Source organism: Chaetura pelagica, unplaced genomic scaffold (assembly GCF_000747805.2).
Source record: "Chaetura pelagica isolate M959 unplaced genomic scaffold, ChaPel_1.0 scaffold3, whole genome shotgun sequence".
NCBI lineage: Eukaryota > Metazoa > Chordata > Aves > Apodiformes > Apodidae > Chaetura > Chaetura pelagica.
In genome coordinates, this window is record NW_009952974.1 from 14707664 (window position 1) to 14732621 (window position 24958).

General features: G+C 35.8%; 1 protein-coding gene across 1 annotated transcript in view; it reads right to left on the reverse strand.

Moving 5' to 3' along the window:
• Positions 1–24958, reverse strand: part of TTN (titin) — a 248597-nt gene that overhangs the window by 149200 nt on the left and 74439 nt on the right. The window contains exons 84-124 of the mRNA XM_009996323.1: positions 24559–24846; positions 24107–24394; positions 20847–21128; positions 20295–20573; positions 19899–20180; positions 19498–19776; positions 18731–19018; positions 18302–18580; positions 17929–18207; positions 17552–17830; positions 16775–17062; positions 16334–16621; positions 15503–15793; positions 14539–14826; positions 13432–13524; positions 13027–13309; positions 12593–12773; positions 12163–12252; positions 11812–12079; positions 11458–11718; positions 10687–10896; positions 10506–10583; positions 10358–10384; positions 9634–9681; positions 8667–8723; positions 8478–8555; positions 7946–8185; positions 7189–7281; positions 6578–6655; positions 6249–6312; positions 5811–5902; positions 5110–5343; positions 4823–4885; positions 4499–4561; positions 4076–4156; positions 3430–3507; positions 2690–2767; positions 2391–2471; positions 2119–2244; positions 1688–1786; positions 463–540 (exon numbers count right to left, since the gene is read on the reverse strand). Of these exons, the coding sequence (XP_009994625.1) occupies positions 463–540; positions 1688–1786; positions 2119–2244; positions 2391–2471; positions 2690–2767; positions 3430–3507; positions 4076–4156; positions 4499–4561; positions 4823–4885; positions 5110–5343; positions 5811–5902; positions 6249–6312; positions 6578–6655; positions 7189–7281; positions 7946–8185; positions 8478–8555; positions 8667–8723; positions 9634–9681; positions 10358–10384; positions 10506–10583; positions 10687–10896; positions 11458–11718; positions 11812–12079; positions 12163–12252; positions 12593–12773; positions 13027–13309; positions 13432–13524; positions 14539–14826; positions 15503–15793; positions 16334–16621; positions 16775–17062; positions 17552–17830; positions 17929–18207; positions 18302–18580; positions 18731–19018; positions 19498–19776; positions 19899–20180; positions 20295–20573; positions 20847–21128; positions 24107–24394; positions 24559–24846 (7200 nt within the window). The remainder of the gene's footprint in view (positions 1–462; positions 541–1687; positions 1787–2118; positions 2245–2390; positions 2472–2689; positions 2768–3429; positions 3508–4075; positions 4157–4498; positions 4562–4822; positions 4886–5109; positions 5344–5810; positions 5903–6248; positions 6313–6577; positions 6656–7188; positions 7282–7945; positions 8186–8477; positions 8556–8666; positions 8724–9633; positions 9682–10357; positions 10385–10505; positions 10584–10686; positions 10897–11457; positions 11719–11811; positions 12080–12162; positions 12253–12592; positions 12774–13026; positions 13310–13431; positions 13525–14538; positions 14827–15502; positions 15794–16333; positions 16622–16774; positions 17063–17551; positions 17831–17928; positions 18208–18301; positions 18581–18730; positions 19019–19497; positions 19777–19898; positions 20181–20294; positions 20574–20846; positions 21129–24106; positions 24395–24558; positions 24847–24958) is intronic.

Below are 24958 nucleotides of genomic sequence, written 5' to 3' on the forward strand. Positions count from 1 at the left end.
AAAATATTTTTTATGGTGTCACTTGTAATGGAGAAGGAGTCAGTCACTGTACATTACCATCCTTCACTGTTATCACCAAGAAACTGTGAGGTGGAAAAAATGTAGTAATTTTATGATTAAATGGTCTGAGGCCTCAGAGTGCACCATGATATTCTAAAGGACTTTTACTTCATTCAGGCCACATCGTGGAAGAGGAACTTCCAACAGAGAATATTTGTAATAAAAAGGCTGATAAAACTAAGTATCCAAGAGACACTTAATTTTTTTCACTATATCAAAACTGAATTAACTACCATGCTTTTCAAAAGCAAGTAATAGGAATCAGGGACTTTCTTATCATCAGAGTTTATAAGATATTAAACATATTTATATAGCAAGATTTTTTTTCTTTACAAATATTTCTGGTACAAACAAAATAATTTTGGGGGGGTTTTGCATAGTGTTCCTGAATTGTGGTCATACCTTCAGAAATCTCTTCTCTGTGAAAGGAAATAGATACTTCCTCCACTTCTTCTTCAGCCCATTCTTCAACTGTTGGTTCTTTAAAAGAATTATTAGTTTTAGTATTTTGGTGGATGGATGAATGGAGGGAGGGAGAGACTGATGCATGAAGATGAAGACAGATTCTTACAAGTTTTATATGACAATGACAGATATACATACAATACAGAAAGTGCTGTGCACACATATTTTTATGATTTATTCTTAATGATAAGTTTTGTCCATGCCCCATATATCCTATTCTGTGCTGTTCTATCTCTCACATATATTTCACTGGCCAACTGTCAGTCCATCAGAATGCCTCAGCTTCCAAACTTCCCCACCACAACAGCTGAGGGGGAAGAAACAACACCCAAACAATTAGAGGTTGCTCCTTGATCCAGCTACATGAAAGTAAGAAGGATAGGAATAAGATGAGAAAGGTAGGTCAGGAAGTGAAAGAAAAGTTTGGGATGTGCATATCTATGAACATGACTGTATCATAGAAAACAACTTGCTCCGGGGTAGAAGGTTAACTTACAAGAGAAAGAAATTAACACTGCATGTATCCATATGAATAGGTATTTTCATGTTCATAATTAAGATAGATCACTTCCATATCTGCTTTTAAAAACTCATTGATGCTTTTCAATAGAATATGTAAATTGTCTTGACTGGCTTGTTATTAGTGGGATATAAAAACAGTCAAAATGTTGATTTCAGCTATCTTGAAGCAGATATTTTGTGCAAATATATTAATTAAAAGCAACTGATCTTAACCTTCCCTGAGTATGAGAATGTGAACTAAAAGAGCAGGTGAGAAGCTAACACTGCAGAGGGAAATAGTACTGTTAACTGCAGCATTATAGAGCTCTTTATAAGGAGTATGACAAATGTATGGTTAAAGTCCTAATTAGCAGAGGATAATCTTAACACTATACATCCATACTTCTCGCTATGCTTTCATTAAAGCCTTGTCCAAAGATCATTGTGGCAAAGTTTCCATTGACAATGGGGTGGGATCCTGGCATTCAATACTGAAACCGCAAATGGCACTCAGCAGGCTCTTAACTGCCTGCAAGTCTGCAAAACCTTCAACACAAAACTCAAACAATGTAACACAGTTTGAGGTTTTTTTGTACTTTGATCTCTACAACAGACTTGCAGACTAGCACAAGTTTCCCAGTATTGTCTGTTTATAGTGTACCTTCAGGTGATGGAATTTCCTCTGGAATTGCAACAGACATTCTTTCTTCTGTAATAAGCACTCTTTCTTCAAAAGTAGCTTTCTTCATCACTTCAGATACTTTGAATAATAATAACATTAAATATATATTTTTCCAATTCCATTGTGAAAGCAATGTTGCAAAGCTCTAAATCCAAGTTTCCAAAGAATTGCTTAAGTGCACTGAGCACATAACAGAGATCTGATATTCAGAAATTATATTTTTATAAGTATTGTAGAACACATAGGACATACTTTAATGATTCATTGTCACTAAATCAGAAAAACAAAACTCACAGGTGAAGCACAAATCAATGACCAATAACAATACACAACCGTGATGGTTTAACCAGGACAACAACATATAAACAGATGCTGAGAAACAGCATGTTTCATTCTACTAGAAAGCATACCTTTAGCTGGAGGAGCCTCAACTTTTTTAGGAACAGCAGGAGATACCTTTTCTTTAGGGATAGGTTTCTTAGGAACTGCAGACACTTTAAAAAAGTGTTTAGTTTTAGGACTTATGAAATGCAAATCTGGCAAAAGCATCACATAACAAAAATGTTCAAAAAGATTACACATGGACACAATTTGCTTACAAAACACAACAGCTGAACAAGCTGAGACAAACACAATGTTCTAAAGACTACAGTAAATGATATTAACATTAATAATATTGTACCTTTCATAGGTGGAGCTTCTTCTACTATAGGAACCTGTGGTATTTTTGCTTCTGGAGCTGGTTTCTTAGGTACTTCTGGCACTTCAGAGATATGAATTATAATAATATTAAGTAACTAAAATTACAGGTGTTTTAAGACTGCATTTATAGCACAGTTATCCACAATACTGACACAAAAGATACATAGCTAATATAAATGAAGTACAACTAAAAGCAGAATTCTGTATAACAGTCAAAACCAAAGCTGGATATAAACAAGATGCTTAGGATAACAGGAAAAGAATGGTATTTAAGTGTACCTTTAGGTGGTGGAGCTTCCTCTCTTTTTGGAACAGCGATTTTTTTCTCTAGGGGAGCTGTCTTAGGCACCTCTGGCACTTCAAAAAGATAAAATGTAAGATAACGGAATTCTATATTTCAAAGATTTATTGGAGTATTACAGAATGTCATTAATCTGTTTTTAAGAATACCAAGACACGCAATATAACACATCCATACACTTAACACAGAAGATAGGAGACAAGAGCAACATGTATTTGAAAAAAAAAAAAATCAAATCAATCTCTGGAAACCTTATAAAGTGATTTAAGACTGATTACTTAACTGAAAAGAGAGCTGCCTAAATGTGACCTTAAAACCTGTTATAAATGCACAGAGTTGATACATAAAACAACAATTTAAAATACAAATACATTCACGTACAGGCTAAAAAAAAAAATTAAAAGCTATTGAATGGGTACATGTACACTCCGTCACTAAGTGCACCTTTAGCATGTGGAGGTTTTTCTCTCGGAACAGAAACGTGGTTTTTCTTCAGGCACAGATTTTTTAGGCACTTCAGAACTTTAAAGGTATTAAAATTTGTTTAAGAATCTCTGTAAGGCTTTTGAGTTTGTCTTAGATGAGATGAGAACAGACAAACAATATGAAACACAAAGACTACATTTATCTTACGCTTATATTGAGAAGTAAATAGTAGCTAGGAAAACAGAACAACAGTACAGGAATGGTTAAGGCCCACATCCAAGAGACACTGTACCTTTTGCTGGGGGAGCCACCTCCTTTTTGGCAACAGCAACTTTCTTTTCTGGAACAGGTTTCTTAGGGACTTCAGGCACTTTGAAAACATTGTCAAAGTGAAAGAGCTTTAGTTATTGGATCAACTACACAGATTTTAGTAATTCAAGCTTGTTTTATAGAACAGTGTCTGAACAAGGAGCTGAGCACAGAACACAATACAATTTTCAACCCTTTGGACATACAGTGGACTACATGGGGAAGACACTACAATACAGTATAAAATTTCAGTGTTAACATTCCAAAACTATCACCCATTACAGCACTCTATTGAAGTAAAAAAAACCCTACTCTTGTCTGCAAAAGTCACACAATGTGAACAGAAATAACAAACACAAGGTTGTTAGGAAAGAGAAGGGACAAAGCTGAGACAAATCCAAGCTGTAAAGCAAGTTGTAGCACAAATGAAAAGCTGGAAGTATGGAGATGCTGAAAAATCAAATAATGCATCTAGAGATAATGCTAAAGCAAATGGAGAGTAAATTCATAAATATATTCAAGAAAAGGTGAAAAAAAATATGATGAAAGTATTTTTCTGGGTTTCATGTTTTGTTTTGGTTTTGGTTTTGTTTTGTTTTGTTTTGTTTTTACTAGGGCAGTAGGAATACCTTTAGCTGGTGGAGCTTCTTTTTTAGAGACAGGAACAGGTTTTCTTTCTTCTGGGACATGCTTCTTCGGCATCTCAGGCACTTTAAAGAGACAGGCGGTGAACATTTAAGAGAGAGTAAAAATAGCTGGTGCATCACAGTAGGCTACTTTCAACATTCTGGATAATTAGACACTATATGTCAAAAACTATGCTGTTTTATCAAATAGATACAACAGGCTTATCTCTTGAAGAATTATTTAAGGCGGTGATAAAGAAGAATTAGATTTAGAAATGCAATAAGTCTTGAACGTTTGACAGTAGGGCCACAAAGAGATGGAAAGATCTCATTTCTTATATGCTATTCTTTAGTAAAGAGTGGTATAGGCACATAAAGGGAAAGTTCTGAAAAACTGAGCACATGAGGATAGAAAGATTTATTCACCTTCAATGTGAGGGATCTCAAGTTCTGTAGAAATTACTTCTTCCTCTTCGACTTCCTCATGTGCTACAACAGAAATTTTTAAGATACCAAATTTGGGGAGAGGAAATATCAATGTTCATACTAAATCTGAAAAGCTTTTAAGAAGATATTATACGTATCCAGTACACAAAGGTCACTGAAACACAAATGGTTATATGTAAGAAAATCTAATCCAGGAAACCAAGAGTGTATGCAAATCTTACAGTGAGTTTTGATTAACTACAGGTTTAAAATTGTTTTAAAAATCTTAAATATTGATTAGCCTCTCATTCTTAATTAATCTACCTTCAGTCGGGTAAACAGCTTCAAAGAATCTTTCTTCAACTGTTTTCTCACGCTCAGTTGGCTCTTAAAAAAAACCCACATTTAAATACTGTTAAGAGAGTTGAAATATTGCAGTCTAAAGAAAACTGAGGCTACATAACAGAGAACAAAAGGAAGCAATGCATATTGAAAGACAAGGATACAATATGTCTAAATATGTAATTTCACATACATAAAAATAGATTAAAAGAAAATCTAGTAGGATAGAAAGATTTTTTGGGTGCACAGAGTTTTCATTTTGTACATACCTGTGACATATGAATACTCTTCCTCTCTGTGGACAGAAACCGACATCTTTTCTTCTGAAACAGTCCATGTTTCTACTGTCGGTACTTTAAAGATAGGATTTTGGTTTAGTATTTTATATTCTAGATCCACATTAGTGGCAGTCAGCATGTGAGTTCTTATCAAATCTGTATCTGTATTGCACATTGAAGTCTTAGAAGACATATTTAGACTGTCAGTATTTATATTGTAAAATACTGAACACAAAAAAGCATATGAACATAAGCAGTTAGTATCTGTTAAAGACAAATAACTCAAACATCTTTAACCCAAAAAATTAAAATAAATGCATGCACAGGCTTTTGTAAATAGCATATCAGAAGAATTCCAAAGGCAGTTCTTTAAAGAAATTTTAGGGCACTCAGGCATTATTATATAACCATAGGCCAGCAAGCAGAACAGATGAAGAAAAAGCTAATCATTTTGCAATATCCTGTAGGCTGTTTAGACAAGAATCAAAAGGCTAGCAACAAACGTGTTAACAACAGACTTTAAGAAAGATAAAAGCATGGTACACGTACTATTTGAACACAGAGTATTCACAGCATGAATAGTACAACAGATCAAGGTACATACATACGTGCTCACATATTCACAAGAAGCACATGAACACACAGGATGCTGGGGAAAATGTAAACTGCAGTTGCAAGATGCTGATCTTTACCTTCCTTTTTCATAACTTTTTCCTCAATAATCATTGGGGCAGGTTTTGGTGGCAGAACTTTCTTGGTAACTGTTGGCATTAAGGGTTTAACACTTTGTTACTCAGTCATACATTTAGCAAAGAGATAAAAATAATTCTACAGCTATCTCGCAGTGATATTGAAAAAAATAACAAACAAGACATACATAATCTAACTCAATAGCTAAGTCAGGCTCCTTGGAATCATGCAAAGCAACAGACAGAATGTGTTTCCTTCTTTTTATTGCTACTTTCTGAAGGGGCTGGGTAACTCATAGAATTTAATACACAGGTTGTATCCTGACATATATTGAATTGCAGCTCAACAGACTCCAACTGAAGAATGGGAAATGTGATACAAGAGGTGGTAGTTTGCAAGAAAATAAGGATACATCTTCATTTTATAACTGAACAATTAACCAAGATATCCTGGAAGACAGGTCTAGATGGAAATCTGAGGAAGGCGGGGCTTTTGCATCTTCACCTTAGAGTGAAACATACCATTTCACCCAGTGCAATTTTGTGCTCACTTCCTTTCTTAAATAACTGGTAAATATCTACATTTAGCATTTTGCCCTAAAATGCTTCTTATCTTCCTTTTAAACAATTCAGCAGAATCTTTTATTGGAGGTTTCAAAGACTAAAAAATTGATCAGACCCATGTTAAATGATGACAAAGCATATGCAAATCAGCTAATAGCCACTATTTTCACGTAAAGATGATATTAAGGTAATTAAACTGTAGTTACCCTCAGCCTGTTTGACTTTTTCCTCTGCAACTCTCTGAGTGGTTATCTCCACTTTTTCATCGACAGGTTTCTTGACAACTGTAAGTGATTCAGATATATTTATTCTTTAAATCATCTTGCAAATTATTTTCCAGACACAAACCTGACAGAATTGGGTATTTACTTGTTTAGGATGTTACAATATTTGCACATCCTGTGCATTGTTCTCTGCACTGCTCACTGGCAGTGAACAGTAGCAGTAAAGGCACTTGTGAAACAGGTGATCAGGCCCACCCTTCCCTAATTGATATTCAGAGATCTAAATGGAGGACACTTCTTGGATGTGCAGCATACACTGGCTCAAAAGGCTAATATACAGTGAGCAGAAAAGACAGCTGAAGCCAGCAGTCCTTGGTTTTCTTCAGTCACTACTGCCACTCTTCATTCTCTCTCTTGAAAATAAGAGATGGGAGAAGAAGGGTGGCCATGAGCCTTGATGGTGTCACTGTCCTACGTAAAGAGAATGCTTTCCTTTTCAAGGAGATGTGAATAACCACCACAGTTCAGCTTGAAGGAGACACATGAGAGACCTTTATCTGCATGTTCCTGTTAGTTTTACAGGAAAGTCATACCTTTATGAACAAGTACTTCTTTCTTTTCCTTCTTTTCAGCTGTAATTGCTGGTGGTTTTCGCTCAGGCACGGGCTTCTTAGGAATTTCAATCACTTTAAAAATAATAACATTGTCTAATGATGAAAAATGTGTTGTCTAAAGTTATTAGTTATAACACAGTTATATGAAATTAGTTTATGAAATGAAAAACACGCAGAGTTTTGGACATCCAAATGTTGCAGTAAAATTTTCTGCTTATTTCCGAGTTTGATGGTTTCTCATCAGAGTCAAATTCTGTTCCTAAAGGCATACAAGTTACTACTACCTAAGGCAGTTAAAGCATGCAAGAAACTGCAAAATACAGCTATTAACATCACTCAATTTATGTGTGAAACATATAACCTGAGTCAAGTTTATCTAGAATACATGACAATGATAGAAGAAACATCCAAAACAACTAAATAACACATAACCTTACAAACTACTAACTCATATAAGGTTTTAAAGATGTCCCAATCTGAAAAGTCCATTTGCAACCAAATGATACTGTATCAATTTCTATCTATACTTTGCTATACTAGAGTCCTTGTCTTGCCATCAAATGCCAGTTAAAACTTGGCAGAATATTAAAGTTCAATTTATTGCAACAACAAAAATTAATAATAATAAAAAATATACGTAAAAACATGAAATAATGCTGCCTGGATCAAACCTTTTTGGTCTTTATAATAAAGACAAGGAAAGAGAAGAAATAAAATTGTATGATGATTAAAATACCTTCTTCATGAATAACTTGTTTTTCTTCATAAGTCACTTCTCTTTTCTCGTAAGTTTCTCCCCATTCCTCTTCCCCTTCATCATAGCCTTCTTCCTTGACATAATAGTCATGGTCTTCCCCATAATCTTCTTCCCATTCTTCATAAGTTTCTCTGGGCTCTTCATATATTTCCTTCTTTTCTTCATGAATCTCTTCTCTCCTTGCCATGGACGTTATTTTCTCTGGCAGCACATCAGGAACTTAAAAAACAATCATAAACTTATTTTTCATATCATAGCCTGGAATTTACCAGGTGTATTGGATGTCCACAGTTAATGAAATTATTTCACCCTACAGACTATTTAAAGAAGTTACTATTTTTTAAGCAGTCCTAACAGCGTGGATTTTAAATGTGTATGTTTTTAACATAAACACAGAAATCAAACGGATTTGATTAATTTGAGGTAATTCAAAACAAATTGCCTTATTTCCACAAGGTAATGTTACTATTTTTAAAGAAGATTTTTTTTTTTGAAAGTGATGGAAAGTTACCTTTAGGTGGTGGGACTACTTCGGGACCTTTTTCAACCACCTTTTTGGGGACTTTCTTTAGTGGAACCTTTTTTTCTGCTTAAAAGCAAAATATTTTAAAAGTCAAAAACACCAACAAAGCAAACAAACACCAAACAACTGTCATACTGAATCGTGCACACACTGTTCAAATACTTCAAGTACTCTTACCTGGCTTTTTCTCCTCTGGTGGAGGAACAAGAGGCAGAAGAATAGGAATAGGGGCAGCTTGTAGGAAAAAATAAATATTTAGAATAAAACGTAAGTGTGATTTTTTCTTGTAAATGAAGAAAAATTCTAGTGCATTTGGAAATCAGACAGGATAATGTTATCGCAGCTGAAGAAGTAAGAGCAAACCTGATGCTCACTCTGACAGTTTGCTGCAGCTTGAAGAATATCTTTTGAGTGGGATTTCCCAGTCTAATTTTATTTGAACCCTGGCCCTTTCCACTTTTTTTTTTTTTTTTTTTATTGCCATCACTCTCGGCTTTGCTGATAGTAATTCATCTCAAAATCAAATCTCTACCCTTCTGCTGCCACTGCAAACATTTATCAAATTATCCCAGAAACGAAACCAAGAACTTCTATGGTTCCTAGTAAACTACTGAATGTAACAGAAATATATGTAAAGTTTGTAGTCTGTAGACTAATACTAGAGCCTGGGGAGGAACCATTTACAATAAACATACATTTGGTTGTATGCCTTTAAAAGAATGTTTGTATTTTATTTTCCTCTTTTTTTCCCTACAAAGGTTAGTAATTCAGAAAACTTGTTTAAAAGATACTTCTGTAGCAAATTGAAGAAAAGGTGAAAATGAAGAAAGATAAGAAGAGAAAAATGAAAATAAAAGAAAGATGGAATGACCAAGAGACTGATGGTAAAACAAGAAGGAAAGAACAAACTTTTTTTAAGAGAAAAGGCTTAATTCCTGCCACTCTCTGTACATAGTTTTCACCTTCCACACAGCAAAACAAACCTATCCAAGCCACGTTTTGCTCATATAATATTTGTATAGAGTCATTTAACTAGGTCTTATCACCGAGCAATCTAAGACTTATCTCAGAGGTTCCTCCTAGCCTGGTGCTTTAGTGCAGTTATAAAACAGCACTATGGAACAAATATGGTTTGTTACCCTACCTTCTGCTGGTTTTTGAGATGGGACTGCAACCTTGGCATCAGGAACATCTAGAAAATCAAAATGTTTAATTGACTTAATAAGAAAAAATAGATTTGAAAATGCTGTCCCCAAGAATAGTAATTCATGGTGCTTTAATCTTTCTCTCCTAGCACACAAGGATGGTAGCAAGAATAAGCTAGCTGACTAATAGCTAATAAATTGCATTAATCTTCCAGTCTGGCCAGACTGCACACTGTTTCGTTTCATGTCCAGGTATTTCTTCAATCATTTTGGAGCAGGCTCTTAAGAACATTATGAAAAGAAGATTTTTTTTGTATCATAAGGAGATTATTTCTACTCATTTTGCCTCCTCGGGTTTTTTTCAGTTGTGCAAAGGACATCAAATCTATTCATTGGTACATGTTCATTGATATATTCTTCAGTCATTCAAAGAAAAATAAACTTCTGGATTTTAGAGAATACAGTTTCCCATATTGTACAAAATAAGGCTCCAGGCACATTTATATTACAGATTTTGAAGTTATCACAGCATTCATTGTGACTGTTTATGAGAATAAATATTTCCTCGTATCCCTGGATGAGGAATATGTGTTCAGGATATAGGTTTGACTTACTATAACCAAGAGAACTAGGTTTGAAAATAAAAAATAGAGCAGAAGACTGCATTAAATCTATGACAGTGTATAGATACAATCTTGTGCCAGTCTTGCTCATGATCTTTACCTGGTGGCTTCAACTCCAGTTTGATTTCTGCAAAAGAATATTAGATTTCTTTTAGTACTTTTTTTTTTTTTTTTCCCCAGAATCATGCTTCAGACTCAGAAATTTGCAGATTATTATGATCACAAATTTGTTTAGTAAAATTGCTAACCTTTTGTTACCAGATAGAGCTCTGCAGTGCTTCTTGCTTCTCCTCTTGGTTCAAGACGAGCAATTACAGAATACACACCTGCAATAGCCAAGAATGTTGACATTTTTATATCTTTATCGTTAAAAAATAAAAGACAACAAAATCAGAGAGAAGGTTGCACAAATAATCCATGCATTTTTACCTTCATCTTCTGCAGTTACATTGTGGATAGTCATATAATGACAGCGACCTTCATTTCTGAAGCTGTACTTTGGACTCTCTGTCAGTTCAGTGGGCCCTTTATACCATGTCACAATTGCATCATCAAAAGACACCTCGCACTCAAAGGTTGCAGACTGGTGTTCACTCACTACGATGTTCTGTATGCTCTTTGTGAACTGAATTGGTTCCGCTGTTTTTAAAAACAAAAAACATATCAATTGTTATGCACCACCAGACTTATCTAATTCCTCCTCATTGTTTTCATAATAGCTAAATTATAATAAGAGACAGTAACAACAGATCTTGAAAAAGCAGAGTAATCTTTGATGATTTCTACGTAAGAGTGAAGATTAGAAGATGTAAGAGTACAACTATAAGAAGATGGTTGTGCAGATAAATTATACAAGAGAAGACATTAAGGAAATGAAAGATAAAGAATAATTAAGAAAAAGAGGAAATGCAAGGAAAACATAAGAGGATCAGAGAAATAGAAATGCAAACAAGTATGACTCAGACTGTTTGAGGGTCAGGGGACATTAGTAATGATGATTTACCTAAAAATACTAAGTTACACAAGTATGTCACATATTGTTCAAAGAGAAAGGAGAGCAAAATTTCTTATTTAGTCCATTTCCAAGTTTGGGAATATCTCTTTAAGAAATTCCTTTTATTTTCATTTATTCTGTTAATGGAATATCCAGAAACTCTTTATTGCTATCACAATAAAGAGATTCTGTATCTGTTTACAAACCTTCAATGGCCAGATCTGCAGTTGTTTCTAGATTCTCAAGCTTGCAGGTATACTGTCCCTGGTCTTCTGTTCTAACATCCTTGATGATGAGTTTGTGTACTTTGTCAGAGATCTGTGTTGAATATCTCCCTCCTATCTTAATGGGTCTCCCATTTCTATACCATTGAGACTTGGCATTTGGGATAGAGAACTGACAAGACAGCGTGCATGTGTTTCCTTCCTTGAAAGTAGTGTCATGAAGATGCCGTTCAACTGCAGGTTCTATTAGCATGTTAAAATATACATTTTAGCAGACATCAAACAGTGGAATAATTGAAGTGTATATCAATTCAAATACATGAAAACTCTGCTTACCAATCACAGTTAGCCTGGCACTGGCAATGTGTGGTCCGCACACTATTCTGAAATTTCCCTGATCTTCAAGTTGGCAGTTTCTGATTCTCAGTATGTGGCGATCACCTTCAATTCTAATTTCATATTTGTCATTGGAGTCCAGTTTCTGGGTTCCCTTGTACCATGAAAGCTTAATTTCTGGATAGTTTATTTTAATTTCACATTCAAAGATAGCATCCTCATCTGTTAAAACTGTTTGATTTTCAATGTCTCTGATCAGAGTAACAGGCTGAAAAATATTACTTTGAATTAGTTTCAAGTTCCCTGTTATGGGTTTGAATATTTCACTAAATTATTCAAAAAATATGTTACCTCTGTCTGTGAGAGACGTTGCTGAATAAAAGCTACAAGTTCATCAAACTCCTGATCTTCTCTCCGAGCTTTCTCTGTGAGCTCGATTTCCTGTAAAAATGCAGAGTATGCTCAAAGACTAAAGGATGACTAGATGTCAAGCTGTCACATTTATCCAACATAGAATTAGTTCCTTTATCACACTTTCTGTACTGTAATTTCTCATCTTAAAAATTGCAACCAAGTTGTGAAGACAGAAAATACTTGGTCAGAAGGCCCATTTCTTTGTCTTGGGTTTGGGCATGCAAGAAAATGAAAACTGTCAGTAAAAGATATTAGGAGGAAGCAGAAATTCCTGCATACACAACACATCAGAGCGTGGACACCACATCTGTTCAGAAGAACTGTGCTATTTCTAACGAAGCCAATACTCCAGTTGTGCGTATCTTACCAATCTATGGCTTTCTTCTGCTTGGGTTTGCTTTAGTAACTCAAAGGCTTGCAGAAGACCACGAAAATCTGTAATTCCATACATGCGAGCATATTTCTCATATTCTTTGGGATCTACATTTTTGAGAAGTTCCAAGATATCAATAGGTTGCTCTTCCTCTTCCTTCCTTTTTGTTGGAGTGCTATTCAAATCAATGACATAAGTTAAAAACACAGTGCTTCTATCCTAGAAGGCTGTTCACTGAAAAAATGAGTCAGCTTAGAGCTGCCCTGAGCATAGGAATTCTTGAGTGTAGTCTAGTCAGGTGCATCTATTTTTATCACAGTTATTAATAATTACTTAATATTAAAAATTAGATTTTGACCTGTGATATGTGTAGTAAAAAATTTTTGTTCTCTGTAATGGCAAATTAATCTATAAAACTTTCCATATACCTTTTTAGTTTTGCCCTGAGATCCCCTTCAACAACTTCTTTCTGTCTTTCTTCAACTTGTAGATTTACACTTCTCTCAATTTCACCATGTTGGTTAAAAGCTACACATTTGTACATGCCAGAATCAGTTTTTATGGCATCCCTTATTTCTAGTTTGGCTTCATCTCCTCTCTGCTGGATTGTAATGCGACCTCCTTGGTTGAGTTGCCTCCATTTTCCCTTCATCCATTTAACATTTGGAATTGGGTCTCCTCCAACTTTTGCAATAAATTTTGCGACAGTCTCTGCAGAAAGATGCAAATGAAGAAGCTAAGTCTTTCCAGACATCTCTGACAGCAGGACATACTCTTGAACAAAAGATGCATGCAAATAGAAGACAATGTATTTTTTTGAAAAGAGTTCTTACTTTCCGTGACTTTGATACTCTGAGGCTCTGACACAAAATACAGTTTTCCTTCCAATTCTGCTTTCTTAGCTGCTGGTACAGCTGCTGGTTTTTCTAAAAAACAGAGTCAAGCAATTAAAACAGATGGTTTCATGTAGTAGTTTATGTTCACATGTGATGTTGCTTCCAAAGGACTTGTAAAAAAGGAATTAATAACAGAGATGAGAAAAAAATATTGTGCAAGAGATAAAAATACAAAATACTTTCCTATTGTTTTAATTAACTTGTAGTTTACTTTCTTGATGAAACTGAACACTGTGGGATGTAGTGTGATGTTCATTACGTTCAGTTAGGTAATTTATATTCTGCATGGACAGAAACTCATAGATAAGCAAATAAGAACCCTCATTTTCAAAAACAGATCAGATTTCAGAAAGCTCTTCTTTTTCTCATTGTTTCTGGAAATTTCACCATCAGAGTAACTTGCATTTTTTTATCAGTGATCGGTTAAATGATTTTTTTTCTTTTTTTCCCCTTTTTTTTCCTTTTGCATAGTTCTTGGTATTGTGGCTACCCACGTAGTGAAAAATATACTGTTTCTACATATTACTGATATCTTATACCTTTTATGCAATGATAAGACAAGACCTACATGGAAGTATTAATATTTAGATTAAATTTACTTTCGGCTAAAAAGGTCAAAATGTCTTATAGTTGTAACAGTCTTGGAGAAATTAACCTTTAAGGCCACATGCTCAATCAAATTCCTTTTCCTTGCTTTTTCCATCCTTTTTATAAAATACACATGTCCAAGAAATTTCACTCATTCAGCTTGCTTTTTTTTTTTTTTTTAATTTGGTGCTTCGATTTAGAAAATAAACTCTTAATCTTCGTGGTAAGAATATACTACTGATTGGACATTGATCTCCCACTGTTTATGTTGCTATTTATATATAAAATACTGTTAAACACAATGTCTTCACAGATTGTTCAGTTTTGTAAAGAACTAGAAGATACTAAAGTCTTGTTACAAAATTCTTAACATTTTTGTTCCACAGAGAACAAAGCAGGATGGAATTTTATTTTAATTTTCCATCATATGCCTTGGTTGTCTCCATCTTACTGTACCTTTAACTGTCACTTTAGATTTGCAAGTATCAGTGCCAGCTTCATTTGAAGCTTTGCATACATATTCTCCTGAATCAGATTTGGTAACTGCAGCAAGTTCCAGAAAAGCTACTCCATTAGCAAAACTGCAGTTGCATCTGTCTGAAGCTCTTATTTCTCTCCCAGCCTTCAGCCACTGAATCCGGATTGGCTGCGATCCTTGGATGTGACAGCTGAGCTGTAGGGTATCACCTTCCTCTGCTGCTACTGGCTGGAGAGGCTGGTCAAAAACTGGAGGCTTTTTAGGTTCTGGAATATGAAAATGCTTGAGTGAATACTCAAAGAATGAAAGTATGATTAAGAATGTAAGAGAAAAAGAAATAAATGTGATACTTAAGCAGACAAAGGCAAGTAATGAAGCAGGATGAACAGAAGTCTGAGAGTGTCAATTATAATTTTTAAAAATTGATTAAATATCAAGAGATGCTGCAAACATGCAAGAAATGTCTGTTCTCCACGCAGCAAGGACATTCAAACACAAAAAAATAGTATAAGACCTAAAGTACTGTTATTAGGCTGCAAAACTATGTAAGCACCTTCAAAGAAACAGATATGCAATCTACTGCAAGAGTGTTATGAAGTGCCATGCTGCCACAACACACCGTCAAGGCTGCCCAAGCTTAGATGCAATTGCACAAAAACCTGTTATTCCATTAAAAGAGAATGATTAAAAATTAAAAAGAAATGTCACATAAGGATTTCAATGTTCACTTTAGGTCAGTTGTAGCAAGTAGAGAAAAAAGTAAAGAAACCACTTTCTGAGAAATTTAATTTTATTTTAATCACAAAATTAAAAGAATTTTTTCTTATTTATCTCATGACAATTAACTGTTGTTAAGTAAAGTGAGCTCATAAGATAGAAGCTGTGTATTTACAGCTAACATAAAAAAAAAGTAGTAAGAAGCAAACCAAGACTTCAACTAACCTCTGATAACAACTGAAGATGTACACAGCACGCTTCCTGCTTCATTGGACACTTTGCAGGTATATAAACCAGCATCTGATTGATCTACGCTCTTTATATGCAGAAGTAAAGTATTGTTTTTGAAAGATATTTCACAGTGAGGACTTGAATGAACTTCCTGATTGTTTTTATACCAAGCAACAGTCAAAGGCTGAGAGCCGGACACACGGCCCTCAAGTTTAAGTTCATTCCCTTCTGTTTCTTCTACTGCTTCAGACAATTTCTTAGTAAAAGTAGGTGGAGCTTTTCGTTCTGTAAAAAAAAAAACAAAACATATTATTGAAATTCTATTAATCGAATCTGAAATAAAAAATTCTAAAGAAAATGTTTTAAGAAAAATTTGACCATTGGGGAATTGTTATTTGCTCTGATTTAAATAGGATATTTTTCTTAAGTGAAAGTATGTAAAGATAAAAATCAGTTGTCTAGTTCTTCCATTCACTGTCATGGCCAATTTTCCCTCTTGAAAAAAAAAACAACCTCTTACATTAACTTAAGTCAAATGTCACTAAAAAAACAACAAACAAACAAAACATAAGACTTCTCAAGTTCTCAAGAAAGAAATAGGCCAAATGCTAAAGAGAAACTAGGCCAAAGAAAATACTCTTTCATTTCTCCTTCCACTGTTGTTGGTGACTCTACCTAATTTCTTTAAGAGACCTCTGAGTATTTCCAGATAGGTACTTTCAAGTTATAGCTTGAAAGTTTTACTTAAACTTGCAGCAATAAGGCTAACTTCCTTTATAATTAAAGGAAGAAAAATGTACACAGTATGTATTATCTATTCAGTACCTTTAACAGTCAACTGAGCTGTGCAAGAGTCCTTTCCAACTTCATTGCTAGCATAGCATGTATACTTTCCAGAGTCTTCCCTGTCCACTCTTAAGATGGTCAAGTGAGCTGTGTTATCTATATAGCTGATCTGGTAGTTTCTTCCTGTTCTAATCTCTTGGTTATCTTTTGCCCAAGTGACTTTAATAGGCTGTGTTCCAGAAATGTGACACTCAAAGTCAGCACTTTCTCCAATAATACCTTCCACAGGTGTAACTGGGATATCAAAGAATGGAGGAGTCTTCCCTTCTGAAGAGTGAAAGAAACAAAAAAGCATGACTTTAAAATCTTTATTTGCTTTAAGACTCTGTGAAGTGAATACTATTTGCACATTATTAAATTCATATATAAAACAAATGTAAGTTTCAAGTTTTCCCATTAAACATTTCACAGCCCACCAACCTGTAAGGACAAGCCTGCCACTAGAAGAAGCAGTCCCAATTGCATTGGTAGCTGTGCAGGTAAATTGGCCAGTAAATCTCCTATCTGTCTTCAAAATCCGGAGGGTTGCTACATTATCTATGAAGGATGTGTGAACATTGTGGTCGTCTTTTACATGCGCACCATCTTTAAACCAAGATACTTCAATAGGTTCTGAACCAGCAATTCCACAATCAAAGGTAACTGGTAAGCCAACAGTTTCATGAACATCTCTTAATTTCCGTGTAAAAGAAGGAGGAAGTTTACGCTCTGTAAGAAAACAGGTATTGTACAGTGAGGGTTTTCAAAAGATATGCACCTCTTGCTGTACTCGCCAATGACCAATGCCTAATATACAGTGGAGTATGCTGGATTTTTACTCATTATTAGAAATGCTATTCAATATAACATTTATTTTAAACCTGATATGAAAAGAGGACTGTGCATATGATTGCCCTCAGTTGAACCTAGTGACTTTATTTAACCCTCAGAACTCCTACTCGTGGAAACAATCAAAGCAATATCCTCAGTGGGGAAGGAAACGCAGAAGCTTGTATCCCTATAAGAGCTATTGTGACTAAGAGAAATATTTTGATTAGTTTTACCAGTAGGCTTTTGTTAATAGAAGACAGGGACTTACATGTCAAGAAACAGTAAAGTGTTTAACAAGGAAAAGGTAATTAGTTATTTGTTTTGTAAATAGCAAAGCACTCTTTAAAAAAAAGGCTATTTTTCTATTTTCAAAAATGAAATATTCACCTTGAACTGTCAGCAAAGATGATGAAGAAGCCTCCCCAACAGTGTTTTCTACTTTGCAGATGTACTCCCCACTGTCACTACTGTCTACCTGGCTGAAAACCAGGGTGGCAACTTGGTTCCTAAAGTGCATCTTCACAGTAGCAGTTCCTCTCAGTTTTGTATCACCTTTGTACCATGATACAATCATTTCTGGTGTTCCAGCAACCTGGCACTGTAAGGATGCAGAATCCCCAACAGTCACCCGCACTGGTTCCAAGGGTCTAATGAAGTAAGGTGGTTCTGAAGAATAAATACACACCGTTAGCATAACAAGGTATTACACAATGACCTTTAGTAGTTCAAATCACACTTGACAAAGTGATGATGGCTTGACAAACCTAGTATTGTGATTGCACCATGACAATTATCTTGTCCAGAATCATTTTCAATATGACAAGAATATTGTCCCTGGTCTTCTAGTCTGCTACTAGGGATTTCCAGTATGGCAGATGTTTCTGTAGTGGTAATACTGCACTTTTCAGAGTGCATTATTTTTACGCCATTTTTCTTCCATGTCACTGATATTGGAGGAGTACCCGTGTAGGTGCATTCCAAGATTAAATTTTTCCCTTTCTCTACACTTAAGTCGTTCACCTTCTTCATGAATTTGGCTGGCTCTATAATGAACAATGGGAAGAAAATAAATTATATAAATCAAAGAGATTGCTTTTAGAAGCATAAGAAGCATAAGAAACAGTAGTCTGGACAAACCTTTGACAAAAAGATGCGTTGTGCAAGAAACCTTCCCTGCCTCATTAGAGACCTGGCAGGTGTAATCTCCACTCTGAAGTGGTTCTACATCAAACAGCTCCAGTTCTGCAATTGAATCTTGCAAGGTGATATTGCATCTGTGTCCTGGTACTAGCTCAACACTACCTCTAAACCATTTAACTTCCAGTGGAGAGGAGCCTTTTATGATACTGGTAAAGGTTATGTTTGCCCCAGATAAAACATTCAGAGGTTCAGGCTTCTTCACAAAAGATGGTGGTTCTAAGCATGTAAATAAAACAGACAGAGAAGAAGTACATTTGAATTTCTGATGAAAAGCACAGCAATCAGAAAGATGTAACAAAGCAAAGAGTGAAGACTTTTTGGAAAGAAGTTTGTGCCCTCTGATTCTGGCTTCTTACTGATACTGACCTCTAACACTCAAAAATGCACTGCATTCATCAGACCCAGCTACGTTAGTAGCTGTGCACAAATAAGTTCCCATATCAGATTCCTGAAGTCCAATTACTTTCAGAGAACATGTATTGTCTGTAAGGGTGGCCTGATACTTGTCTCCACTGATAATCTCCTGTCCATCATGAAACCAGGAAACAAGAATAGGTGGTGACCCGTAAACTTTGCACTCCAGTACAGCAGAAGAACCCAGCTGACCATATGTTTCTTTCAGTTTTCTTGTGAAAGAGGGAGGTATAATGCGATCTGCATTTGTTAAAAAACAGAAAAAAAAAATTAAAAAAAAAATAAATTACCATACAGGATCTTAAAATGCAAGTTCCCCATGCTTAATAAAATCAGTTAACTTTCTTTTGATATATCTGTTTTAGCAGATATACACACCTAATTAATTAAAAAATAGATGTTGATGGTTAAGGATATGCTGGAGTTTTCATTCACACTTTTGAGGGACACCTTTTATTTTTACATTTCTTTTTCAGAAGCAATGATATTGCATCAAGTGTCCAAGAAGACACATAGATTAAAGCTGAAGAAATCCAGCCTCTCAGAGATTAGGTAGGCATCTATTCTTGATGCCTGTCAAACCAGCATGCCAAGTACTCCTAAGATTGTACAAGCAATGCATCTCTCAGGCTGCCAGTCATGAGAAACAGTTTGGTATCTGAAGGCTTTGTAAAGGAACTAAAGGATCAGCAGTGACTCAAAAAGAGTAGTCAACTAACCTGAAACGTGCACTGAAGCTGTGCAGCTGCTTTTGCCAACACTGTTTTTCACCTCAAAAGTATATTCTCCACTGTCTTCTAGTCCTGCATTGAGAATCTTAAGACCAGATACTTTGTTGAAGAAACTGATTTTATATTTATGGTCAGTGGACAGTTCATTCCCATCCTTAAACCACCTAGCAGTAAGCTCTGGTGTGCCGTCTACTGTGCATTCCAGAGTACAAGAGTCTCCAGCTGTAACTTTGACTGGGCCTGGCTTCTCTACTATGACTGCAGGTTCTGCAATGAGACGCAAGTCACAACACTTTTAAGAACAACGCTGCATTAATTATTAGTATCATAACAATTGAAAATTTAAAACATCTTAAAACACATTTTATTTTTTATCCCATGCTACCAACCTAGCACTGTCAGCGTGGCAAAGCATTCCTGAACTCCAGCATCATTTTTTATCTGACAAATATATTTCCCAGCATTGGCTGGCTCTGCATTTCCAATCTGTAGAGTTGCGGTGTTTTCTGAATAGGACATCCAAAGATTATCACTTTCTCTAATGATTTCCCCTTTGTCTTTTAACCACAGAACGGAAATGGGCTGTGATCCTTCTACTGCAGCCTGCAATTCAATTGATTCTCCAGCTACGACAGTGAGATCACTCAGCTTCTTCACGAAGGTTGGTGGTGCTATTTAAGACAAGATATTTAACAGTAAAAAAAACAACATGCCAGAAGCGGAAAAGTAGGAGGAGAATGACAGGAACAATGAAATGCTGAGAAGGTGCAAATATTAATACAAACCTCTTAGCGTTACAGAGGCAATACAGGAGTCACTTCCCACATCATTTACAGCTTTACAGTGATATTCACCAACATCTGCAGTATCCACACTGAGAATGTGAATACTAGCTAGGTAGTTCTCAGACATGACCTTGTACTTCTTGCTGCTACGAATTTCTCGTTTGTCTTTATACCATGAAATCTGGAATGGTGGAGTGCCCTGAAGCTCACATTCCAGGTGGATATCAGACCCTTTCAAGGTCTGGACTGGATGGGGCTTCTTGGTGAAAACGGGAGGTGCTGAAAAAAACAAAAGAGGGGGGTAAAGATTTGTGTTATTTAAGCAAAGGAGATTAAAGAGGCCAGACTATTCAAGTAGACATTCTGATGATGAACAACAAAGACAAACCATAAATAAGAAAGATCTCCCACAGCATAACAAGTAGGCAAGAGATATACCATCTAGTCAGACAGGTTTTGGTCTCTCTGACTAAATAAAGTGGGATTGTACAGCTTTTCTACAAAAGAGGACTCATACAGATAGAAAGGTAAGGAAAGAACTGGGATTCTGACCTTTCACTTTCAGTGAGGTACTGGTGTGCGCACTACCCGCTGGATTCTGAGCTTCGCAAGTGTAGTCGCCACTGTCTTCAACACTGAGGTTGAATATTTCAATGACTGCCACCGAATCCACAAGGGACATTCTGTATTTTTCACTGGGATGGATCTCTCTTTCACCTCTATACCAGGTGACTTTAATTTCTGGAGAGCCACCTATTTTGCATTCATACGTGGTGGAATCATGCTGTTTCACAAGTCTTGAGGAGTCTAGTTTCTTAATAAACCTTGGTGGTTCTGGAAAGCCAAAAAGGGGAGATGATGCTTTAAACTGCACTGATTCTTTGAATAATCAGGGAAATATGTAACAGAAAATGTAAATTTTGAGGATTTATGCGGACAGTCTAAAAAAATTAGGATTGCTCTAATTATAATTAGAATTATTAATTGCAATTGCTAGAAATTTCCTTTTTGGATTATTTCAAAGTTGGTAGAAAATCTAGACTAGGAAGCAAACAAGTTATCTATCTGCATTTCAGTTAGTTTCTCCTTACTTTATTGTCCCACTCTACTTCTCTTTCTGTGTATCCAGTACAAACTAGCTGATGTGTGGTTTTCTTTAAGTAGTATCTTCTTGCAGTACATGAGTAATCAAAATGCCCAATGGAAATGCAGGAATCCAAGCACTTCAGCCAAGAAATATTATTAAGAGCATTTATGCTGAGATTATAGCAACAGCTTTATATCTTAATATATTTATGTTTTTATATCTTAATATGTCATTAACAATTGATCAATTGGTCAATCACAGAATTACAGAATTGTCACAGTTGGAAAAGGCCTCTAAGATCAATGAGTCCAACCTTCCACCCAGGAGGAAAACAAACAAACAAACAAAAAAACCCATAACAACACCCACCATGCTTACTCTAGCACTTCAGGTGCCACATCTACACATTTTCTGAATACCTCCAGGCATGGTGACTCCACCATCTCCCTGAGCAGCCTGTTCCAGTGCCACACTACTCTTTTGGTAAAGAAATTCTTCCTAACATCTAGTAAATGTGTCTGCATTATAACATTTCACATATTATTGCAAAACCAAACATAAAGGTACATATAAGGCATAAAAGTCAAGGAGTTTAGTTAACAAACAAAAGAGGTTCAAAATAATCATGCTGGGAAGAACTGGGAGATGAATGGTGTTACTGAAATTGGTGATAACAGCCCTGTAACTGATAAGTAAACCAGATAGTTTCGTTTTGTTCTGTAAGGAAAGAAAGGGATGGAAGTTTGACACTTTTCAACAGAAGTACCATATGGATGATTCAGAATCACAAGACTGAAACAGATCAAAAAGATGTAACTAGTGGAACCAAGAGGTGTTAATGTGGGCACTACAAACAAATCTCTTTTGCAAACAGGAAGAAGTGTCTCATTGTGCATCTGTCTGTAAAGTGTAGGAAGAGTATCTATTTTATTGTAGGCTGCTTCAGCCTGTGGGACGTTTGCAGAATATCCTATGTTGTTAGTAACAAAACTTCCTTAGAGTTTCTAAAAATAGAAATAGTGGCTTGTTAACACAAGGACTCTTGGAACCTTAGTAATTTACTATGAGATTTCACTTTGACAAAGAGTTAATTATCTATCTGCATACTAACAGGTGCTGAGCAGTCACACACTAATTCCATTCCTTTCCAAAAAAATGATGATACGTGAGCTTATAAGGTATATACTTGGAATGTAAAACTGTTTGTAGGAACTAGAAAAAAATTGTTAAAACTATTGATTGGGAACATTAGATGTTAGAGTGGGAAAGTTAATAAAAACTGAGAGATTTTCCAAGGTAATTAAACAAAATATCTTAATTTTACAAACAAAAAGCTGCGTGTCATAGAAGTGAGACAGCATCTGCTCAAATTAAACACATGCAGATCAATGTATAGAAAGAGCTTGCCCTGCCAAGTTCTATAGAAAATGGCTGACAAGCAATGAACATCACTGATTTTGCATTCCTGGGGGAACTTTACATATTCTAAAGGATTGAAGTGAGTACTAGTGTAAGTTCAAGATCAAAAAATAAAATAATTATTCATACTAGAAAAAGAAAACAATTTTATGAAGAAAGAGTTGAAGAGTTCAAGGTCATTCTATGAATGATAACTCTGGTAAAATAAACCTATTAGTAATGCTATCATTAATAATAAAATTGTGAGTCTGATGGAAACAAGCTTTAAACATTTTAAAGAGGTTAGATTTCTTGCTACAATCTGTCAATGTTTTTTATACATAACAACAGCATCCCTATTTGCCATTGAATCCACAGGTAATTGAGTCTGCCACATTCTCATAGGGAAAATCCCTATGGATAGAATATACTCTATATATAATACGTTTGACAATTGACAAGCAATTATTACAGAATCTTGCCAGCAGCCACTCAACTCTGTGTTATTTGACTTAGAGAGTAAAAGTAATAATATTTACTCCTCAAATGTTCACACCCAGTTTATACGGAGAGGGGAAAAAAAAAATCATTAAACCAACAAGCACATCTGAAATCATGCATAACTCAAGTAGCGTGTTTCACATTTGTTCTTTTATAAAATCAGTAAGAATGAGATATCCAGAACAGCTATAAATAAATCCAATCTTTCCACCTATACTGAGGACTTTACACTAATATACAAGTGTAATTTGTACCAAGACAGTTTGATCCAGTCATCAATTTAGATTATTGACATATATAAGATCCACACACTATGTGGAGAGGCAAAGAAATGGATATTTTTCAGATCTTCTGGTTTTGCTGTCTAGAACAGCAGTTTCCAAAGTTTTCAGTTTGTGAAAGAGTAAAACAATTTTCAGGACCTATACACCCAGTAAAAATACATTTAAGTCTCATAAGAGAAATGAGTTTTGCTGCTACATTTCCCTCCCCTGCACAACTTAGTCAAGGTCCCTGCTAGAGAAAGACTTTGAGAAAGACAAATTTTGCAGGCCAATATCTCAAAAAGGCACAACAGGGTACTAAGTGAGAGTAAACCTTTCAGTGGAAGAATCCCTTTGGTAAGACAAATCACTCACTAGACTAGAGCAGAAGAAAGATTAATAAGTACTTAAGTATTACAATAATGTTTAAATTAAATAAGACCTCTCAGTGTAGCCTCTTGTAAAGGTTGTTAGTCTCAAGCATTTCTGCATTGAGGGCTTTGTTTTCTGGGTGTCTGCCTTGCGAAGAAAAGCCTCAGGAACACTAGAGCTCATAGCAGTACCTTGTACAGCCAGCTGAGCTGCGCACGCATCCTTTCCAATACTGTTGCTGGCAGTACACGTGTAGAGTCCAGCATCCCCTTTACTGACTTTTAGGACTGTCAAGCTGGCTGTGTTTTCCACTAGTGTCATCTTGTAGTTGCCACCTGGACGGATCTCTCTGTTATCTCTGGTCCAAGTAATCCTCATGGGAGCAGAGCCAGTCATGTGGCATTTAAAGGTTGCACTTTCCCCCAGGGCCACACTGATAGATGCTGGCTTGATGTCAAAGAAGGGAGGTTGTAGATGTTCTGCAAAGAGGAAAGCATGGCAGAGCTCACTACCAAGCCCTGTTCACATCACACCTCACCATGCCATGCCCATGGCTCCCTGGCCACCACACAATGTGCAGAGTGGGAAAAAGGGTAAAGAAAATAAAAAGTTAAAGTTCTTAATTTAAAAGTGAGCTACAAACCTGTGAGGAGAAGTTTGGCACTGGAAGATGCAGTTCCCAGAGCATTTTGGGCTGAGCAAGTATATTGGCCACAGTAAGCCATACTAGTTTGCAAGATTTGAAGAGTTGCAACATTATTTAAGAAGGCTGATTGCACGTTATCAGTGTCACTTATGAGAACCCCATCCTTGTACCATGACACCTGGAGAGGCTCTGAGCCATTTATGCGGCAATCAAATGTCACTGGGGCACCAACCACCTCCTGAATATCTTTCAGTTTTCTGGCAAATGTAGGGGGAAGTTGACGTTCTGCAAAACAATAACAATCACCACTATAAGTAGGAAGCCATTAACTCTGAAATTGGTAAGAACCCCTTTCTGTAGACAACAAAGAGTTCCTACAAACTACCCCAGGAAAGAG